General features: G+C 43.5%; 1 protein-coding gene across 2 annotated transcripts in view; it reads left to right on the top strand.

Moving 5' to 3' along the window:
• GRB7 (growth factor receptor bound protein 7) overlaps positions 1 to 22,577 on the top strand; it is a 124,859-nt gene that overhangs the window by 80,925 nt on the left and 21,357 nt on the right. For both annotated transcript variants that reach the window (XM_040435835.1, XM_040435836.1), the window contains 6 exons: positions 13,807 to 13,990; positions 14,148 to 14,280; positions 14,388 to 14,544; positions 16,992 to 17,113; positions 20,467 to 20,544; positions 20,827 to 20,964. In XM_040435835.1, the coding sequence (XP_040291769.1) occupies positions 13,807 to 13,990; positions 14,148 to 14,280; positions 14,388 to 14,544; positions 16,992 to 17,113; positions 20,467 to 20,544; positions 20,827 to 20,964 (812 nt within the window). The remainder of the gene's footprint in view (positions 1 to 13,806; positions 13,991 to 14,147; positions 14,281 to 14,387; positions 14,545 to 16,991; positions 17,114 to 20,466; positions 20,545 to 20,826; positions 20,965 to 22,577) is intronic.

Genomic DNA, 22,577 nt, shown 5'->3' with positions numbered 1-22,577 from the left:
ATTGCTTTCTTTACAGTTCTATTTATCCACATAGGTTTTTTTCTTGTTCCTTAACCTTTTATTCCCATATCTCACAATTAGATTTAAGGATGCTTTTAAAAATATCCCATTTTGTGGCTGTATTTTTTATTTTTGAGGACTTTGTCCCAGTTAGTTAGGCCTATGGCCTCTCTTAGTTGGCTAAATTTAGCTTTTTTGAAGTTTGGTATTTTTGTTCCTCTTTGAAGAAACACTCTTTTGAATGATAATTGGAAGGTTATTACTTTATAGTCACTATTTCCCAGGTGTCCCCCGCCCTGCACATCTGTTGTTCTGTCAATTCTATTGGTTAATACTAAGTCCAGTTTGGCCGACCCTCTAGTCGAGTCCTGAACAAGTTGGGAGAGGTAATTGTCTTTGGTTATTGGCAAGAACCTGTTTCCTTTATGAGATATACAAGTTTCAGTTTCCCAGTCTATATCTGGGTAGTTGAAGTCCCCCATGATAACCACCTCATTATGATTTGCCGTCTCGTCTATCTCATTTAGTAGCAGATTTTCTGTGGACTCTGGTATATTAGGTGGTTTATAATAAACTCCTATTAGTAATTTATTATTGTTTTTGCCTCCATGTATTTCTACCCACAGTGACTCCACATGTTCATGTCCCTCATTTATATCTCCTAAAATTCTAAATTAAAATTTGTATTATTTTGTTAGTATTTTTTAAATCTACCTTTGGCTTTCAACATTGCCTGCCTGAATCCTTCCTGTATCTCGACGTATGCTTTAGGTCTTTGTCCTGCTGGAACACTATGTCATCCTTTTCATACCCATAGTACTCGAGTGTATGAAGTAACTCATCTTGTAGGATACTCAAATATAGCTCAGGATTGAGACCACCATTGATCCTGGTAAAGTATCCAACGCCTTTGGCTATTAAACAACCTCATATCATCAGGTTTCCTCCATTGACCTTGACAATTCCTTCAATTTCTCAATCCGTTAGCCCCCTTTTCCCTTGTTTCTTCCAGACCCATTTGCACTCATCAAACTCCAATCGTCTCATCTCTCCAAATCACCCGTTTCCAATCTTCTACTGTCCACCGTTTGTACTTTTTTGCAAACTCAAGCTGATGTTTCTTATAACAATATTGAAGTCGAGGCTTCTTCACCTTTTTTCAGGCCACTATTCCATGGAGCTTGCATGGATGTCTGTGATCTCACTATTACAAAGCATACGAGCCACCTCCACCACTGCAACCTTGTCACGACAGAACTGATAGACCTTCTGATAAGCCGACTTGTCGACTCCGATATTTTGCCTGGACATCTACCTCTTGTCTTTGGAATGGATGGACTTCATTTCGTATTCTTCCAACTGTCATGGCACTCATATGATGCAGTTTGGAAATTTTCTTGGCTGAGATAGTGCTATCGATGAGCTAGATGATGCTATTTCTCTTTTTTTGGGAAATCTTCTTCGTTTCTGCTCCTGGATTCCAACCAATGACTTTTCCCTTGGGAATCAACCTAATAACACACTGAGCTGTGCACACAGGAGCGCGCGTTCACAGGATCGCTAGGTAAACAAGTTGATCTACAGTCTGCCAGCGGCGATCATTTGCTGGCAAGCTGTAGATGCGATTTTTTTAACCCCAGAAAGGTATATCAGACGCTGTTTTGTTAACAGCGTCTGATATACCTGCTACCTGGTCCTCTGGTGGTCCCTTTTGTTTGGATTGACCACCAGAGGACACAGGCAGCTCTGTAAGTAGCACCAAGCACCACACTACACTACACCCCCACCCTGTCACTTGTTAACCCCTTATTAACCCCTGATCACCCCATATAGACTCCCTGATCACCCCCTGTCATTTATCACCCCCCTGTAAGGCTCCATTCAGACGTCCGTATGTGTTTTGCGGATCCGCGGATCCGCAAAACACGGACACCGGCAATGTGCTTTCCGCATTTTGCGGATCCGCACATTGCCAGAACTATATAGAAAATGCCTTTTCTTGTCCGCAATTGCTGACAAGAATAGGACATGTTCTATATTCCGGAAGTGCGGACCCGGAAGTGCAGATCCGCAATTCCGGATCCGAGCGGGACAAAGTCCGTCCCCATAGAAATGAATGGGTCCGCAATTCCGTTCCGCAAAATGCGGAACAGAATTGCGGACGTGTGGATGGGGCCTAAGGGTCCCTTATCACCGCCAGTTAGCCACTTGTTAGGTAGTTAGCGCCCACCGCACCGCAGTCACTGATTAGTCGCTGATTAGCGTCATCACTGTCGCTAATCAGCACTAGTACTATATAGTATCTGTAAGTGATCAAGACTGATCGCAATCAGATCTATATCAGTACATTAGGGTCACCTTAGGCTCTACAAAAAACGCAGTGTTCGCCCTATCAGGCCTGATCTTGTGCGCACACTTGAGTTCAGTCCGCCCCACCGCAGTGACAGAAATGTTTTTTTTCTGATCACTGCAAAAACACCGTAAACTCGCTGCGGCGCTCTAAAGATCTCTTTTGAGCTTTTTGGATCTTTATTAGCGATCGCAGCTTTTTTTTTTGCACATTTTTTAGCAGAGATTTTTTCATCCACATTGATCGATGCGAATGAAGAAATCTGTGCCGTTCATTTTTTCTTTCAGCCCAGAGGCTGAACGGCAAAAAAAAATCTGATTACCCGTATGCTCAATATAAGGCCTCATGCACACGACCGTGCCGCAAAAAACGGAAGGCACCCGTGTTGAACGTCCGCAATTTGCGGAACGGAAATCGCGGACAAGAATAGTACATGTTATATTTTTTTTAGCGGGGCCGGGGAAACGGAGCCACGGATGTGGACAGCACACGGAGTGCTGTCCGCATCTTTTGCGGCCCCATTGAAATGAATGGGTCTGCATCCGAGCCGCCAAAACGGTGGCTCGGATGCGGACCCAAACAACGGTCGTGTGCATGAGGCCTAAGGAGAATAGCAGAAACTCCTAATGCTGGCCATACATGTAATGATTGCGGAGACCCTCAAATGCCAGGGCAGTACAAACACCCCACAAATGACCCCATTTTGCAAAGAAGACACCCCAAGGTATTCGCTGAGGGGCATATTGAGTCCATGAAAGATTGAACTTTTTGTCACAAGTTAGCGGAAAGGGAGACTTTGTGAGGAAAAAAAATAAATAAATCATTTTCCGCTAACTTGTGCCAAAAAAAAAAAAATTCTAGGAACTCGCCATGCCACGGAATACCTTGGGGTGTCTTCTTTCCACAATGGGGTCACTTGTGGGGTATTTATACTGCCCTGGTATTTTAGGGGCCCTAAAGCATGAGAAGTAGTTTGGAATCCAAATGCGTAAAAAATGCCCTGTGAAACCCTAAAGGTACTCATTGGAATTTGGGCCCCTTTGTGCACCTAGGCTGCAAAAAAGTGTCACAAATGTGGTATCGCCGTACTCAGGAGAAGTAGGGCAATGTGTTTTGGGGTGTATTTTTACATATACCCATACTGTGTGTGAGAAATATCTCTGTAAATGACAACTTTTTAATTTTTTTTATACAAAGTTGTCAATTTACAGAGATATTTCTCTCACCCAGCATGGGTATATGTAAAAATACACCCCAAAACACATTGCCCTACTTTTCCTGAGTACGGCGATACCACATGTGTGACACTTTTTTGCAGCCTAGGTGCGTAAAGGGGCCGAAAGTCCAACGAGTACCTTTAGGCTTTACAGGGTTGCTCACAATTTAGCCCCGCCCAAAATGCCAGAACAGTAAACACACCCAACAAATGACCCCATTTCGGAAAGTAGACACCCCAAGGTATTCACTGAGGGGCATAGTGAGTCCGTGGGAGATTAAATTTTTTTTTGCCAGAAGTTAGCAGAAATGGAAACTTTATTATTTATTTATTTTTCTCAGAAAGTGTCATTTTCCGCTAACTTGTGAAAAAAAATTAAATCTTACATGAACTCACCATGCCCCTCCGTGAATACTTTGGGGTGTCTTCTTTCTAAAATGGGGTCATTTGGGGGGTATTTATACTATCCTGGCATTCTAGCACCTCAAGAAACATGACAGGTGCTCAGAAAGTCAGAGCTGCTTCAAAATGTGGAAATTCACATTTTTGTACCATAGTTTGTAAATGCTATAACTTTTGCGCAAACCAATAAATATACACTTATTGGATTTTTTTTTATCAAAGACATGCAGCACAATAAATTCTGACACAAACTTGTATAGAAATGTAATTATATTTGAACAATTTAGCCAGAGAAAGTTAAAAATACACTTTTTTTGAGAAAATTGCGGCCTATTTTGATTAATATCGGAAAAACGAAAAATCTTAGCAGAAATCAAATACCACCAAAAGAAAGCTGTATTTGTGAGAAGAAAAGGAGGTAAAATTCATTTGGGTGGTAAGTTGTATGACTGAGCAATAAACCGTGAAAGTAGTGTAGTGCAGAATTGTAAAAAGTTGTCTGGTCATTAAGGGGGTTTAAGCTAGGGGAGCTGAGGTGGTTAAACCTAGATTCAAATATCTGGGACACATTTTCAGTGCCGAAGATGTGAAACCAGATCCATGAAAAGTAGCCATAGTTCAGATCTGGCCAACTCCAACCAGTGTAAAGGAAGTAAGAAGTTTCCTTGGCTTTTCAAACTACTACAGAAGATTCATACCATACTTAGTACAAATTACTGAGCCTCTCCAAGAACTTCTGAAGGGCCATCCTAAGGTCTACCTGAATACCAAGATCCCTATTGAGTGGGGTGAAGAAACTGAGATTACCTTACAACTTTTCAAGAAGAAGCTCACAGAATTGCCAATACGTAGCTACCCTGATTGCAACCAGCCATTCCATCTGTATACACGCACAAGCATGTAAGGCCTAGGAGCTTTCCTATCGCAAGCTCAAGCTAGATAAGAGTCATTGCCTATGCTAGCTGATCCTTGAGAGAAGCAGAAAGGAATGACAAAAACTACAGCTCTTTCAAGTTAGAATTTCCTGCCTTATTCTGGGCTGTAACAGAAGATTTCAAGGACTGCCAGCTTCCACATCCTTCACCGTTTACACGGACAACAATCCATACTGCGTGAGTAGGAGCCTTAGAGCAAAGCTTCAAGATCATGTACTTTGACTTCATGATCATGTACCACACGGCAAATCCAATGAGAACACCTATACCTTGTCCAGATTGCCTATAAAAGAATACTCTATTCCATCAGATGACAACTGAGAAGAAGAATAAATGCCACCTTTCTACTCCAGATTCTCCCAGCAAAATACCAATCAATCCAAAAGCAAAACTCCAAAAGCGACAACTACCAGCCACAGTTCAATCCTGAACAGTCTTTGGAAAAAGGACTTTGGATCCAACTCCAGACTGAGAGCCATTGCAAGATTACTTCACAAGAGGAAGAATGCCAGAGGAAGAGCTGACCCAGAACTGATTCTCCTATGGTGGTAAACTTTTCATCCAGAAAGGCCTACTGCTTAGAAGAACCCTTGATGCTATCACTAATGAGCATTTAAATTAAGTCATGTTACCCTGCAGAGATGCAAAAATGGTCCTAGAAATATATCACAAGAGATTATGACATTTTGGCACTCAGAAAACTGAAGCTGCCATCATACATCTTTTCTACAGATCACGTCAAACTTGAATCAAGTCAGTCCATGTACATTCATGCAATGACCATCATTGACCTCTATACCAAATTTGTGGTTGCTGTACCTGTCAGGCTTAATAGCCAAAACCACAGCCTTATGGGAATATTTCCTGTTAGCCTACAGTTGTCCAGACAAGATTCTCAAAGCTCAAGGTTCAACATTTGAATCTCAATTTTTCCAGGAACTTTGTGCCTTGTATAGCTGCCAAAAATTAAGGACTAATGACTATCACCCTCAAGGTAATGGCCTATGCAAGAAGATGAACCAAACCTTGATCAGCATGCTGAAAGCAATACTACCTCAAAAGAGAAGTGACTGGCCAATGCTTTTACCAGAATCAGTATACCTCTACAATAACACCACTCATTGCTCCATGTCTGGATGTCAGGCAACATTATCTGCCGACGTAGCCCTTGATGGAGCCATACCATACACTGTGAATCCACTACCTCAAATAAAGTGGGTCAAGACACATCATTGTCAATAAGGCATAAGAGAAATTGTTGATTCCAGAATGGAGAAAGTCTATCAGAAAGGAAAACTGGACTACGACCAAAATGCTAGAGTTGAGCCACTGAAAGTGGGAGATTGAATCTGGCTCAAAAACAACCTTCCTTCTAGTAAGCTAGACAGTGGGAAACAGAGCCCTATCTTGTGACTGCCGCCTCATATCCAGATGTTTGTGAGATCACCCAGGAAGGCTGAGATACTTAAGTTGTGCACTGGAACAGATTATAGTTGTGATTAGTAGAACGTATTCCAGCACAGCTCCTGGAAGTGGAAAATTCACCAGAGCTAGCCAAGACACAGATGCCTGATTCAGTGCCAAAACAAGCTTCCGTCCCTAAGCCACTACAGTGGTTCCTGAGGACTCTGATTTGGTTCAAGGTTCCAGTTCCAACAAGCTCCATAGAATCTGCCAAACGGCTGATGCATGCTGTGGCTAAAGCATAGGCCACACCCCCCCCCCCCCTCAAGCCTGACATTTATGCCATACATTAGACTTTTATCACATATTCAATAGATATTTTACATATGTCCGGCACCCCTTTAACATGTTTGGCAGAAAACTCATGAAGCAAATGCTTAATTAAAGGGGTTGTCCAGGTTCAGAGCTGAACCAGGATATATCGCCTTCTTCACCCAGGCAGCCCCTCTGAGATGAGCATCGGAGCATTTCATGCTCCAATGCTCTCCCTTGCCCTGCGTCGAACCGCACCGGGCAAGGGCTTTTTCATTAGATCCAGTGACATACTGGGTCTCTGCTAGGCAAAGGCTACCAACTAGCAGTGTTCCCAGTGACGTCATCGTCACTAATGGGCGCATTTTAGCGCTGCCTTACCCTGTAAAATGACTAGGGCAGGGCTAAAGCACGCCCATTACTGACGGTACCGGGAACACTGCTAGACGGAAGCCTCCGACTAGGAGTGTAAATTTGTTAACAAAAAAGCACTTGCCCTGCACTATATCGTGCAGGGCAAGGGAGAGCATCGGAGCATGAAATGCTCAAATGCTCATCTCAGAGGGGCTGCCTTGGTGACGAAGGGGATATGTCCAGGTTCAGTTCTAAACCCGGACAACCCCTTTAATTGACTGCCCTGGCTCAAATAGCACTTGCTATCTATAGTGCATTATTCAGCACTGCTATGGTGCTCTGCTCAGTTGCACATTAAGGCAAATGATACAATTACTTGAGCCACTATGCAAATACGGTATTAGGAAAAACAAGCCCTGGAAATGGAGGGATGGCAGTCAAATGATTTTCCATGCAATCCGATTAAAGGTCTTAATCAGAGATGCTAGCAAGTTTAATAAGCCTTTCAGCGGGAAGTTACACACTCTTAATTGCTCCACATATCACAGATGCTTGCAGGGAATAAAGCGGCAGATGAGATTCTTGCGTGTTGTAAATTAAATATTTGCTTTAAAATATTTCAATAGCTTTTTATAAAAGGTCATGTTTAACAGAAGTTATGCATGGCAAGCTTTGCTCCACTGAGAGCGAGGAGCATGCCTAGCCCAGAATACCACACAAGGTTTAATTAACCAGACAAACAACACAATGGGCAGAGTGAAAAAGAATCCTACCTTGAGGACTATCACAAACTTACGGCAATGGGGACACTAGGAAAAACAAATGTGTAACCAAACATTTTATCTGCTAGTTACCAGACAGTGACACATATCCTTTTTTTTCTAATTTGTTTTTCTTTTCTGATTATAGATTTTTGTATTCTATCTCCTGAACATAATTATGGGGGCGGCCATCTTGCCTGAGCTGTTCTTAACAGCATTTAGAAAGCAATTGCTTTACGACAGCCACATGGGCCATAGACACAATGGTCTGGAGGAGACCACTTTGACTTCAATAGGAAAGTTTCCTGTGCAGAGGTGATTGGACAAGTGAAGAATAGATAAACTTTGACAATCGCCTGTTATAAATGGTGGATCCTGTCTTATTTGTCATTCTATTCATTCCTGTAATGATATCACCTCTGTGTATCGATAAGCAGCAGTGGCACCTATTATTAGGCTTAGTGGCCAGTGGGAAAACTGTAGGATTTTATGGTTTTTGTTTAAATATAGATAGTGACATGGAAAATTAAAAATAACATCAAAAATTCTTTAAAAATACGTTACATATTTTTTTTAAACAATAGGTCATTTTCTTATGACTCATTTCCTTTAAAGATGTAGATCTATATCCTTATCCAGAAATTGTACAGACATGCAAAGACTTCTTGGAGGTTTCTTCTTTCTCAGGTTTGGCTTGGATAAGGTTAAACAGGATTGACAACTGCAGACACTTAAAGTTCCTGCAAGAGGACCAAGACAGAAAAAAATGTAAACTGTCTCGTTTCCTTTGTGTGGGAACCATCGGAGCATTTGGGTCACATACCTGTATTAACCTCACTTGCTCTAAAAGCTTGACTTTTAAAAAATGCCATAGTGTTATCTCCATACAGTAAAGTTTTCTGTATTGTCGGAGAAGACATTCCAGCTGCATGCATAATATCTCTCCTTTTTTAACATAACTATTATTACAGGTTCAAGATGAAATGGGCCATGTTTGGCTAGATTGTTAGAGGGGTCATTATAAGACCCAAGATCTATGATGTTGTTAGGCTTAGGGGGGCCTGGATCTTTTGTCATGTGGCCCTTTGCCAGTTATCAACCCTCTTAACGCCAGACACATCCTTGGTGACACTAAACAACATTTCCTTAAGACCAGACTTTTTTTTGTACCTTGTCAACCTGTGTCCCAGATAATATAGGTAAAAAAAACATCCCTGTCAGAGTATCATACGAAAATGAAACAATTATATGGACTACTGTTTCCTGATCCTTTACTGCCAGGATATCTAGTGTATATACAGGGGATAGATAGATAGATATAGATATTTCAAGACTCCTTCAACTCGCATGGCAGCCTTGGGTAAAATGGATAGAAACCAACTGGAGATCACTGACAGGGTCAGGTTCCTACACAGTCATCTTGTCTGGCCCTGTCAATCAAGAAGGAGAGGTAGGGGCTGGAAGAGGAAGAGGAAGGATGTATAGAGTAGCTCAGGCCATCCCTTGGTGCACTGAACTGCTCCCTTGCATATGGATTTAAAGGGAACCTGTCACCAAGATTTTGTGTATAGAGCTGAGGACATGGGTTACTAGATGGTCTCTAGCAAATCCGCAATACCCAGTCCCCAAAGCTCTGTGTGCTTTTATTGTGTAAAAAAACCGATTTGATACATATGCAAATTAACCTGAGATGAGTCCTGTCCCTGACTCATCTCACATACAGGACTCATCCCAGGGACAGAACTCATCTCAGGTTAATTTGTATATGTTTTTTTTTACACAATAAAAGCACACAGAGCTATGGGGACTGGATATTGCGGATGTGCTAGCGGCAGGGCCGGCGCAACCATATAGGCGAACTAGGCGTTCGCCTAGGGCGCCGGCCTGCTGGGGGCGCCCTGGTGGGCTCCCCCTGACTGGGGCTGCAGCCCTGGGCGACAGGGCGAGCGGCTCTTGAGCCGCCCCCAGCGCCGTTACAGGGGGGCCAGGAGGTGGAGGTCCTTCCTAAATATGGCAGAGCAGGCATCTGCTTACCCTGATGGCAGGTGCCTGGTCTGCCAGTAAATTACCGGAGGAGAGGAGGCGGGCGGCAAGGGAGGCTGTTCTAGCAGCTCCCCACTCCTCCCTCGTGTGCCCCCTGTGATGCCGGAATATGACGTCATTCCGGCCTTGGCATACTAAACGGTGCGCTGGAGGACTTAGGAGCTGCACCACACTGGACCCCAGGGAAGTGAGTGTTTAAGTGTTTAACTGAGTGAGTGTCTGCCTGTGTATTTATGTCAGTGAGTGAGTGAGTGTATGTATGTCTGTCTGTCTTTCTGTCAGTAAATGTATGTGTGTCTGTCATTGAGTGTCTGTGTGTGTATGTCAGTGAGTGAGTGTATGTCAGTGAGTGTGGATGTCTGTCGGTCAGTGAGTGTCTGTGTCTGTCAGTGAGTATGTGTAAGTTTGTCTGTCAGTGAGTTTCCGTGTGTGTGTGTGTTTCAGTGGGTAGGTGTATGTCTGTCAGTGAGTGTATGTGTGTCTGTCAGTGAGTTTCTGTGTACGTCATTCAGTGAGTGTCTGAGTGCGTGTGTGTCTGTCAGTAAGTGCGTGTGTGTCTGTCAGTGAGTGCATGTGTGTCTGTCAGTGAGTGCATGTGTGTCTGTCAGTGAGTGCATGTGTGTCTGTCAGTGAGTGCATGTGTGTCTGTCAGTGAGTGCGTGTCTGTCTGTCAGTGAGTGCGTGTCTGTCTGTCAGTGAGTGCATGTGTGTCTGTCAGTGAGTGCATGTGTGTCTGTCTGTCAGTGAGTGCATGTGTGTCTGTCTGTCAGTGAGTGCATGTGTGTCTGTCTGTCAGTGAGTGCATGTGTGTCTGTCTGTCAGTGAGTGCATGTGTGTCTGTCTGTCAGTGAGTGCATGTGTGTCTGTCTGTCAGTGAGTGCATGTGTGTCTGTCTGTCAGTGAGTGCATGTGTGTCTGTCTGTCAGTGAGTGCATGTGTGTCTGTCTGTCAGTGAGTGACATGAGAGGGCGGCAAAATGGATCTTTGCCTAGGGCGGCAAAAATCCTTGCACCGGCCCTGGGTAGCGGCGATCTAGCAACCCATGGTCTCAGCTCTATACACAAAATCCCGGTGACAGGTTCCCTTTAAAGTACTTTTTCTCCAAATTGAAACAATAGATTGCTAAGTGAAAGGTTTCATGACTTTCAGCTGATCTAGCCCTACAAGGCACTATGCCTGGTGTAACAATGCATTTCCTGGTGACAGACTCCCTTTTAAAGTTGTTCCATGAAAAATATACTACATTTTTGAAAGCAGCACTTAAATCTCAATACTTTTTTAATTGCATGTAATTAAAAGTGTAATATAGCCACTAAATTAATAAAATCTATCTGTATAGTGCCACCTGCTGTTTGTTTTTTACCTTATTTCTTTGTCCACCTCACTGTTAGACGCAGCCAATTGTAAAACATATTTAGCAGAGCAATTGGAACAATAAATTGAGAGTTCTCTGGATCCATCTGAGGTACAGGGTTGGTTGTAGCTTTGTTATTAAGAAATTGTCACATACAAAATCTCTGATTTTCATTTTTACATTAATCGTGGGCTTCAATATTTAGAAAGAGGGTTAGAACTTTCTCACACTCCTCCCAGCTGACTCATGCAGCCTCAACTTCATACTTAACCCCATGGCTGGTGGAATTGGCTTTAGCTGGAGGTAAATAGCTATGTCCGGTGATGTGAAAGAATCCATCCTGTTCTATGTGCTATCTAAATAAAAGGGAATAATAACAATGATGGAGCATGCCTTAAGGTTTTGAGGATTACTTGTACTGGCTGTTCTACCTGTTCTTTTTATGTGTGAATAAAGCTATTATTTCTAGATGACAGTCCTGGAGTTCTCCAAATCAAACCAGGTTCCACTCCTTAAAGTGAAGCTGCACACACATAATACGTTTTTTACTAGGCTTACAGTATATTGCCAGTCATATCATTTTGCTTCCCACTCATTGCTGCAGTACACTCACAAAACAGTCTTGTTGCATAAGAGGGACTGACTGCTTGTTGACGGATGTGTGATGTCCACCCAAGGTCTCTCATTGGGGGCAGGGGCGGACTGGGAACTTAAAGTGGCCCTGGAAAAAATACTAAAAGTGGCCCCGTTTTGTAGTCTGGTCCAAATTGATGGAAGGCAAGGCCAGCAACACCATATTGTGGCACATTATACCACCCCCAAAGAGCCAAATACCACAGTCCATCACAAAATACTGCCGCCAGCAGCACAAAATACATCCCCAAAAACTTTCGCCTGTTGGCCATGAGGAGGGCTCAGGCGGCCCCCTGGGAAATTTCCCTGTAAGGTCTATGTCCAATCCGCCCCTGATTGAGGGCATTATTAATGGTTACTGAATCTAACAGTATGCCCCTCTCTCATGCTAAATGGGAGTGCAGACTTCATTCCTTAAATTAGTTGGCATCTAGTATCTCCTGTACGTCAGTAAAAGCATTAGTCATTGCTCAAATATTTCCATAAGCTCTTCTGCTCACAACCGTATGTAAATCTAATACAATATGGCATCCTGTATGGTTGTGCAAAATGCACCAATTAGCATCAGTTTGCCTGACATATCAATTACTGCTGTAAAAGCTTTCACTTTAAGGGTGCCGTCACAGGGATTTTCTGCTACTGAAAATCCGTCCCATTCCTCTAAATGGGGCTTGTACAAACCCACCTCATTCAAGTTAATGGAACGGATTTTCAGTCAGAAAATGTCTAACAAAAACTGTCGAGTAAAGCATTGCTGTAAGGTTAGAGACTATTTGCAGACATTCATGTCGTGTTGCTGAGGGAGACCAAAATGGCCAACATTTCTAATGTGAGGGCACCTAGATTTTGGTGTAAACTGTTGTAGAAAAATTATCTGCTCCGTTTTGCACTAAAATGATGCCAAAATTCTGCAATAAAATTCCGTTTCAAAGTATGCCAACCAAGAGTTAGACAAAAATACCTAGCCATAGACCAAAACTTGTTGGAACAGCCTAAGTCTAACCATTTACACTATTAGTAAATATGCCCCAATGTGTTCTTTTTGTTGTTGTGATAGAAATCAATTTGGTTGTCTTCAATTTCCATGAAGGTTGAATTCAACAAATTGCATTATTTTCTATGGTCAATCAGAATCCTATGTGACCACAGATAATCGACTGTCAACAGATCCTATAGACACCCATGTAATTCATACGGGTGGCTCATAGTGCCATAAGCAGCTGCAGATGAACTCAAGAGTTTTCCTTTAACTGCTTGTGGAAACACAAGTCCCAGCAGGACATGATGGGGATTGTAGTCTCCCCCACTTTGCAATACACATGTTGCAGGCCTAATAATTGTAAGCACCTTTGCGTGTTGTACTGAAGTATGATACAGTTACTCCCTACCACACCTTAAGCTGAGATATGCCATGTGCAGAGGCTGATGGCTGTGCTGAATGTGTTAATAATACAGGTATCAGAAAAGCCTGCCTCCCTCAGAGTTACATTTTAAACCCAGAAGGAGGAGCAAATAAGGTCGGGTGCAGGTCAGAGCGGGAAAGAAAATTGGCTGAAGAAGCAGAATCCATGCCAACAACAAAAGCCAAACAGCAACCTTACGGCTTAAAGACACAGCCCACATGGAAATTGTCCGTCTGTCACATCGCCACTCAGCACTGCATCCAGTTTCCTCTTAAAGGTCTATATCAATTTAAGCCCTGTTAACTGTCCCAATGTGAAAGGTGCAGGTAGGACCATGGGTCTGCTCTGCCAGCTGCTACCTGTCCATATGGTCCACTCCAAAACATATCTCTAGTATTAGCTTGTAGCGGCTACAAATTTGGTAATATATATTGGTTTATGAAATATTGTGTAGAACTTGGGGGCATGAGAACACTGAATATTTGGTGGACCGTCATCGGACCCAGAGGAAAAAATATATATTTTACCACCATTGATTTAATAATGGCATAGCAAATTATCGAGAACCAGAAACTGAGATAGTTTAGTGCTACTGGGCATTAGAAGATTATTAAACCTCTCTTTTTTTTCTCCTTCTAGGGGGCAGTATGGACTTGGAGGCCTTGGAGAGCAGTCACAGTCCGGCACCAGACAACCTGTATGAAAGGGAGGGACGCACAAGCCGTGGCCTGACACCACACAAGGGGCTCCCAGAAAAAGCTGACCTGCTGTCTTTAGATGTGAAACGGTCACAGCCGCTGTTAATACAGAGTGCAAGATGGGGGTAGGTTATTATAAGGTGTTGGAGTGGTGTCTGATGGTTTTCGACCATATTCCTATATTATCATACTAGAGGAAAGTTTTCAGGATGTATGTCACATGGAGGCCATGCAGTCTATGCTACCCAGAAAACTTCTTTCTGAATATTCTCTTTATTGTAGGAGATTACGAGATGAGGAGTCACGATCATCATCACTCCCTGACATCCCAAACCCATTCCCAGAACTCTGCAACTCTTCCCCAATCCTTAGCCCCACACCCAACAGCAGTTCTCCGCTGGAAGGGGGTCCTCATGTGAGTACCATACTGGTTCAGTCTATACATGGCTATTGACTGTTATCATCTCTTTGTTTTTACATGGACTAACTGCAAATGATTATTCTTTTTTTCTGTAAGAGCAGATGGTGAAAGTATACAGTGAGGATGGCACATGCCGATCACTAGAGGTGACAGCGGGAGCCACAGCACGGCATCTGTGTGATATGCTGGTAGAGAGGGCTCATTGCCTAAGTGATGAGAGCTGGTCCTTAGTGGAGCTTCACCCACATCTGGGGCTTGGTGAGTGGAACAGATATAATATATAAGAATCTTTAGTGATCTGTCAACCCACAGAGTTACAGTAAATTGTCTTTTCTAGGGTCGTGGCTTCTCAGCGATACTTGTCATGTAATTGTTGTTATATGCTCCTTATAGAAATAAGGTTAACCATTAAAGCGGACCTGTCGGGTGATTTCTGCTGCACTATCTGGGGGGCAGGATATTATAGAGGGAAAGAAGCTGAACTCTGATGTATAGGCTTATATGATTTGGGGCAGGATTTATGAGTAAAACACTAGGTAAATCTTGACCAGACTCCTAGGAGAGACACAGAGTCCCAATTACCCCACCCACTTGGGGTCCATTCACACATCCGCAATTCTATTCCGCATTTTGCGGAACGGAATCGCGGACCCACTAATTTCTATGGGGCCGCACGATGTGCTGCCCGGATCTGGGTCTGCGGATCCGCACTTCCGGGTACGCAATTCCGTTCCCCAAAAAAATAGAACATGTCCTATTCTTGTCCGCAATTGCGGACAAGATTAGCCATTTTCTATCAAGTGCCGGCGATGTGCGGTCCGCAAAATGCAGAACGCACATTGCCGGTGTCTGTGTTTTGCGGATCCGCAAAACACACACGGACGTGTGAATGGACCCTTAGAATGATTGACAGCTAAAGTATCAGTACGTGTACACAGAAGATTGTCAATCGCTGCATGTGTGGAGTAAGCAGGACTCTTACTGTCTGTACTAGGAGTCCTGTCAGGATTTACTCTACTTTTGTCCTAAAAATCCTGTTCCAAATTCTATAAAACTACATACCACAGAGTTCTGATTTTTATTCTCTATCCTATGCTGTTTTCAGGGCAGTGTAAACCGCCTGACAGGTTTTCTTTAAGGGCAAATGCACACACCCATGCCATACCACACATTTATCTGGAAACCCTGAGGGAACAGAGTCTGTATATTCCAATGCAGGTAGTATTACAGATGCATTCACGCATAAAATCATTCATTTTACAAGAGAATTAAGTGCTCCATGGAAGCAGCATATATTGGAATACATAACCTCCAATGATTAGAAATAAGGAAACATAGGACTTTATCTACCGTCTCACAGGCTTTGTACCTGTGGCTTTGCCATGAGCATGAGACCTAAGACAATGCAGAGAAGAATCTTTCTCTAGGCACCAGCATACTGAGTATTATTCAGTATTTTCAATATAATAATAGCCCTTCAGTAGAAGAAGATGAGAACTGATTCATGAATAGAATGTCAGAACTACAATGAAGAATGGCTTTTAGGCTGCATGTCCATCTGTGTCATGGCTTCCATTGATAACAGAAGCCTCACAGCTTTCTGGCTAACTAACAGAAGATGGGGACTATTGGAGGCCTATTTAGAGCCTATCGCAGACAGTAAAAAGAGGCTACATGAAGTAACTAAGACTCTGTGCATGCAGCCATATATTTTGCTTGCTTTTGGCAGGGAGCTGAATCTCCTTAAAGGGGTATTCCCATCACAGACAATGGGGGCATATCGCTAGGATATACCCCCATTGTCTGATAGGTGCGGGTCCTAGAGGTGAGACAATGAGAACGGAGCAGGGAAATAATCGGAGGGCGCACTGCGCATGCGCAGCCGCCCTCCATTTATTTCTATGGGGCTGCCAAAAATAGCCTGGCGCTCCCATTCACTTCTATGGGAGCAGTGGGGAGAAGTGCTTGGTGGTGGATGGACCCCGGGAAATCTGGGGTCCTCCAGCCACAGCTCTCCCCGCTCTGTTCTCGTTGTAGGTGTGGGTCCCAGAGGTGGGTAGCGATATGCTCCCATTGTCTGTGATGGGAATACCAGAGACCAGTCCTGTATGGAGTTTTAATGGAAATACTGCATGGTATGGAGACTTATTGTCAGTGCGCCATGGGAAATGAGTGTGCAAAGAGCTGTCTCCCAAGAGAGAGAACCATCTTGCCAGCGCCACCTCTTGGAAGTGGCTCCCTACGAGTCGAGACCTGACTTTTCAGGTATTGGGATTGACAAGGGAATATAACCAAACCAGTTACCCATAAGACAGAAACAGCTGTCTATGGATGGGTGGTTATATTCCCTTGTCAAATACCAAGGCTAGTTGGAAAGACAGATCTTGACTCATAGGGGACCACTTCCAATAGGTGGTGGTGCTGGTGGATGGTTTTGTTTATTGAGAAATACCTCTTTGCATATTACTTGCTTTAGGAAAGTATTTCCTGATCCCACAGTAGAGGATCAGATCCTTTCCTTGTCTGTTGACATGAGCCTTTATGATATAAATATATACGTTCTTGATCTATGAAAATCACTCCATCGACTCTTTGGCCAAACCAATGGCTTCCATTAGTGGTTGACACCCATCATTTATTAGCTGTGTAAAACAGAAAAGTATCTCAGAGTTGGCTACATGAAAATGTTCTCACTTGGTTTGTAGAAAGGTGCCTTGAAGATCACGAGTCTGTGGTGGAGGTGCAGGCTATGTGGCCTGCTGGAGGAGACAGCAAGTTCATTTTTCGCAAGAATTTTACCAAGTATGAATTGTTTCGGGGATCTCCAGTGAGTACAAAGGATCATATGTCTACAGTAAAACAGATTAATGGTTGTGGCAGGGCCTGTTCAGATAATTACACGTTCCTCTCTGTCCTGTCATTCAAATAAGTCCTGGTCAGACTCCTCTACATTGCTGAATGTTTTAAGCAACACTGATCACGAGGAGGGGGAACAGTACACGCTGAGTCTTCCGTAAATAACCCTAGTGGCAAAATACCATTATTAACTTATTTCAGCTTAACTGCATTGACTTACGCAAATATAGCACCACACATAGTAGCATGATCATCATTCACTGTAGTGGTATGTTCTCTGTGTGTTCACATGGGTTTCTTCCATTCAAAACATTCTCCAACCATTCTCCAAGACATGGTGGCAGCTACAGTGCAAAAGTTATTCTTTAAGGATGCATTCTCTGCAGGGTTTATTAGGTAGCCTAGTAAGGGACTGCCTGGGTGAAAAAGGGGAAATGTCCAGATTCAGCTCTGAACCCAGACAACCCTTTTAAAGGGAGTGTGTCACACCACTTTCACCAATATAACTAAAGCTGGGCACTTGGGAGCCGTTTTTCAGCAGAGTAAGCGCTCATGCACACGACCATATGTATTTTGCGGTCTGCAAAAAAAGGAACCACAAAAAATACGGATGACTTCCGTGTGCATTCCGTACTTTGTGGAACAGAACGGAACAGCTGGCCCCTAATAGAACCGTACTATGCTTGTTCGTAATGCGGACAATAATAGGACATGTACATACGGAAACAGAATGCACACAGAGTAACTTCAGTTTTTTTTGTGTGGACCCATTAAAATGAATGGTTCCGTATACGGTCCACAAAAAAAAAAAGTAACAGACACGGAAAGGAAATACGTTTGTGTGCATGAGCCCTAAAAGTGTTTTCCTGGACATCCAATACAGACAGAATGCACACACAGGTATGTTTGGAATGCATTTGAAATCTTCTGTGGGGCAGTGTTATATTGGTGAAAGTGAAGTGACAGGCTCCCTTTAAGGCCTTATGCACACGACCGATCCGTTTTTTGCGGTCCGCAAATTGCGGATCCGTAAAATGCAGAAGCCGCCCGTGTGCCTTTTGCAATTTGTGGAACGGAACAGGCGGCCCATTGTAGAAATGCCTATTCTTGTCCGCAAAATGGACAAGAATAGGACATGTTATATTTTTTTTGCAGGGCCAAGGAACGGAGCAACGGATGTGGACAGCACACGGAGTGCTGTCCGCATCTTTTGCGGCCCCATTGAAGTGAATGGGTCCGCACCCGAGCTGCAAAACCTGCGGCTCGGATGTGGACCAGAACAACGGTCGTGTGCATGCGGCCTAAAGCACTACAAGTGCTCCTTCTTATAACCTTATTAACATGACCCTTTATAGATCTCTTTAAAGCAATGTTCCTAACGTCAGTCCTCAGGGCCCACCTGCCGGTCATGTTTTCAGGATTTCCTTAGTATTGTGCAGGTGATATAATTAGTGTCCATGCATCTGGACTTCCCACAAGTATTCATTCTGTGGGATATACATGTACTGAAATCATCAACTGGAGTTAGGGCCCATTCAGACGGCCGTAGTGCTTTCCGTATCCGCAAAAGTCGGATACCGGCCATGTGCGTTCCCCATTTTGCGGACCGCACATGGCCACAACCATAATAGAAAATGCCTATTCTTGTCCGTGATTGCCGTAGTACCGTGTGCTGTCCGCATCTTTTGAGGGCTCATAGAAATGAATGGATCCGCAGACCTTCCACAAAATTGCGGAACGGGTGCGGATCCGTTCATACGGCCGTGTGAAGGAGCCCTTAAAGTGTAGTGTCATCATTGACTAACCAAAGATTGGTGGAGGCTCAAGGACAAAAAAAAAATAGGTTTCCCCACCAGTATTATCATCTTATATTGTGTAGATTAAGTAAGGCATGTATATTAGATATTTGGTGGCACTTCCTGCTGAGAATGTAGTTAGCATAGGGACGAGAGAATGGAGCTTCAAACTCTAGTGATAAATATTACAGGAGCATTATCAAACTCCCATGGCTTCCTCCTGGGAGTGTGTGGGAATGGTTGGAGAGGAATAGTTTGTGGAAGCCCTTAAAGGGAACCTGTCATGTTTTACGTAAAGCCTCATCTACCAGCAGCATGTTGTTGAGGAGATTGGCATATAGTTTTGTGTGAACTAGGGCTTGTGTTTCACCAATTTAAGTCTTTGTTCTATGCTTAGGAGTCCAGTGGGTGGTTCTATCAGTGATTGCCGACCGTCCCCATTTAGATACTCAGACTAAGGGCTCATTCACACGACCGTATGGCTTTTTCAGTGTTTTGCAGGCTGTTTTTAACGGATCAGTTTTTCTGTTTTTTGTTTTAGTAGTGTTTCTTGTTCCGTTCCGTTTTTCCGTATGGCATATACAATATACAGTAATTACATAGAAAAAGTTGGGCTGGGCATAAAATTTTAAATAGATGGTTCCGCAAAAACGGAATGGATAGGAAGACATACGGAGTACATTCCGTATGAGTTCAGTTTTTTTTTTTTGCAGAATCATTGACTTGAATGGAGCCACGGAACGTGATTCGCGGGCAATAATAGGACATGTTCTATCTTTGAACGGAAATACGGAAATGGAATGCATACGGAGTACATTCAGTTTTTTTTTTCAGAACCATTGAAATGAATGGTTCCGTATACGGACCGTATATGGAACGCAAAAAACGTTCGTGTGAACGAGCCCTAAGAAGGGTGCCAGAAATGTCTGAAAAAGGTCAAGTAGTTAAAACCAATCTTTTTATTAATAACATGTTAAAATCCACTATAGAATACTGCGATAAATACACTACTATGACTAAAACATGCTTAAAGGGAACCTGTCACCTGGATTTTGTGTATAGAGCTGAAGACATGGGTTGCTAGATGGCCTCTAGCACATCCGCAATATCCAGTCCCCATAGCTCTGTGTGCTGTTATTGTGTAAAAACCGATTTGATACATATGCAAATTAACCTGAGATGAGTCCTGTCCCTGAGATGATAAACCATTTAAAACACGAAAGAGGTTGATTTTAACATGTTCTGAATGAAGGAAGATTTTTTTTTTGGACATTTCTTGCACCGTCCATGCACACAGAGCTATATCTGCTGCTGGTGAGCTGGAATTCGCATTTTATTAGGGAGCATGCCAGTCACCCACTGGACACCTAAGTATAGAAAGAATAAACATGTATATTAAATACCTGTAGGTACATCAGGGAACTCTTCGTATTAGGAAGATAGGGGTTCTCAAACCCACCTCTTGCCTGGAGAAGGAGAACATATTCTTGAATTATGACTAAAAGTAGTCCTGTATTTTCTCTCACAGTATGCTTTATTCCCGGAGGACATGATTGCTGGAAATGTAGAATCTCACAAAGGACTGTCTCACTCAGAGCTTATACAGGTAGGTAACTGAGAAGTACCAACAAAGAGCTGACCTGCCATGTCCAGGACATCTAAGATGCTTAAAATTTGGTTCTCAGTTGTAGCTGATAGTGTGACAGTGTCCTGGACATTATGTACAGTGAGTGGACAGTTTAGAGACGGTTGAAGCAAGCATCAAGTTTAGGATTAGGATTACAGAGACTTGACAACTAATGCAAGTCTGGACTACTTATGGAAAGGTATCCAAGAGCCCTTTATACACATCACCTGGCTGAAATCTGATGATTTTTCTCCCTGACAGAACTTCCTCAACTCAGGCAGCTGGCCCGAGATCCAAGGCTATTTGCATATGAAGGAGAGCGGCCGAAAAGTATGGAAGCGCTTCTTTTGTTTCCTGCGCCGCTCTGGCCTGTATTACTCTGCAAAGGGGACGTCTAAGGTAATTATAAATTGTATGGAAAAATTAGCACACATGTGTGTGTGTGTGTGTGTATATATACTGAACAAAAATATAAACGCAACACTTTCGGTTTTGCTCCCATTTTGCATGAAGTTAATGATCTGCAGAAACCTATTATGTAGTAAACACACCTAGATTATATATATTATATATACACTGACCAAAAATATAAACGCAACATTTTCGATTTTGCTCTCATTTTGCATGAGCTGAACTCAAAGATCTGAAACATTTTCTACATACACAAAAGACCCATTACTCCCAAATATTGTTCACAAATCTGTCTAAATCTGTGTTAGTGAGCACTTCTACTATGCCAAGATAATCCATCCCACCTCACAGGTGTGGCATATCAAGGTGCTGATTAGACAGCATGAATATTGCACAGGTGTGCCTTAGACTACCCACAATAAAAGACCACTCTGAAATGTGCAGTTTGATCACACAGCACAATGCCAGAGATGTCGCAACATTTGAGGGAGCGTGCAATTGGCATGCTGACTGCAGGAATGCCTACCAGAGCTGCTGCCCGTGCAATGAATGTTCATTTCTCTACCATAAGCTGTCTCCAAAGGCGTTTCAGAGAATTTGGCAGTACATCCAACAGGCCTCACAATCACAGACCACGTGTAACCACACCAGCCCAGGACCTCCACATCCAGCATGTACACCTCCATGATCGTCTGAGACCAGCCACCCGGACAGCTGTAGTAACAATCAGTTTGCATAACCAAAGAATTTCTGCACAAACTGTCAGAAACCGTCTCAGGGAAGCACATCTGCATGCTCGTCGTCCTCATTGGGGTCTTGACCTGACTGCAGTTCATCGTCGTAACCGATTTGAGTGGGCAAATGCTCACATTCAATGGTGTCTGGCACGTTGGAGAGGCGTTCTGTTCACGGATGAGTCCCGGTTTTCACTGTTCAGGGCAGATGGCAGACAGTGTGTGTGGCGTCGTGTGGGTGAGCGGTTTGCTGACGTCAACGTTGTGGATCGAGTGGCCCATGGTGGCGGTGGGGTTATGGTATGGGCAGGCGTATGTTATGGACAACGAACACAGGTGCATATTATGATGGCATTTTGAATGCACAGAGATACCGTGACGAGATCCTGAGGCCCATTGTTGTGCCATTCATCCACGACCATCACCTCATGTTGCAGCATGATAATGCACGGCCCAATGTTGCAAGGATCTGTACACAATTCCTGGAGGCTGATAACATCCCAGTTCTTGCATGGCCAGCATACTCACCCATTGAACATGTTTGGGATGCTCTGGATCGGCGTATACGTCAGCGTGTTCCAGTTCCTGCCAATATTCTGCAACTTCGCACATTGAAGAAGAGTGGATCAATATTCCACAGGATACAATCAACAACCTGATCAACTCTATGCGATGGAGATGTGTGGCACTGCGTGAGGCAAATGGTGGCCACACCAGATACTGACTGGTTTTCTGACCCCCCACCACACACACACACCTGTGCAATATTCATGCTGTCTAATCAGCACCTTGATATGCCACACCTGTAAGGTAGGATGGATTATCTTGGCAAAGGAGAAGTGCTCACTAAGGCCTCATGCACACGAC

This window comes from Bufo bufo, chromosome 6 (assembly GCF_905171765.1).
Source record: "Bufo bufo chromosome 6, aBufBuf1.1, whole genome shotgun sequence".
Taxonomy (NCBI): Eukaryota; Metazoa; Chordata; class Amphibia; order Anura; family Bufonidae; genus Bufo; species Bufo bufo.
The sequence above is the reverse complement of the archived record's forward strand: the minus strand, read 5'-3'. Positions and strand labels throughout refer to the sequence as shown.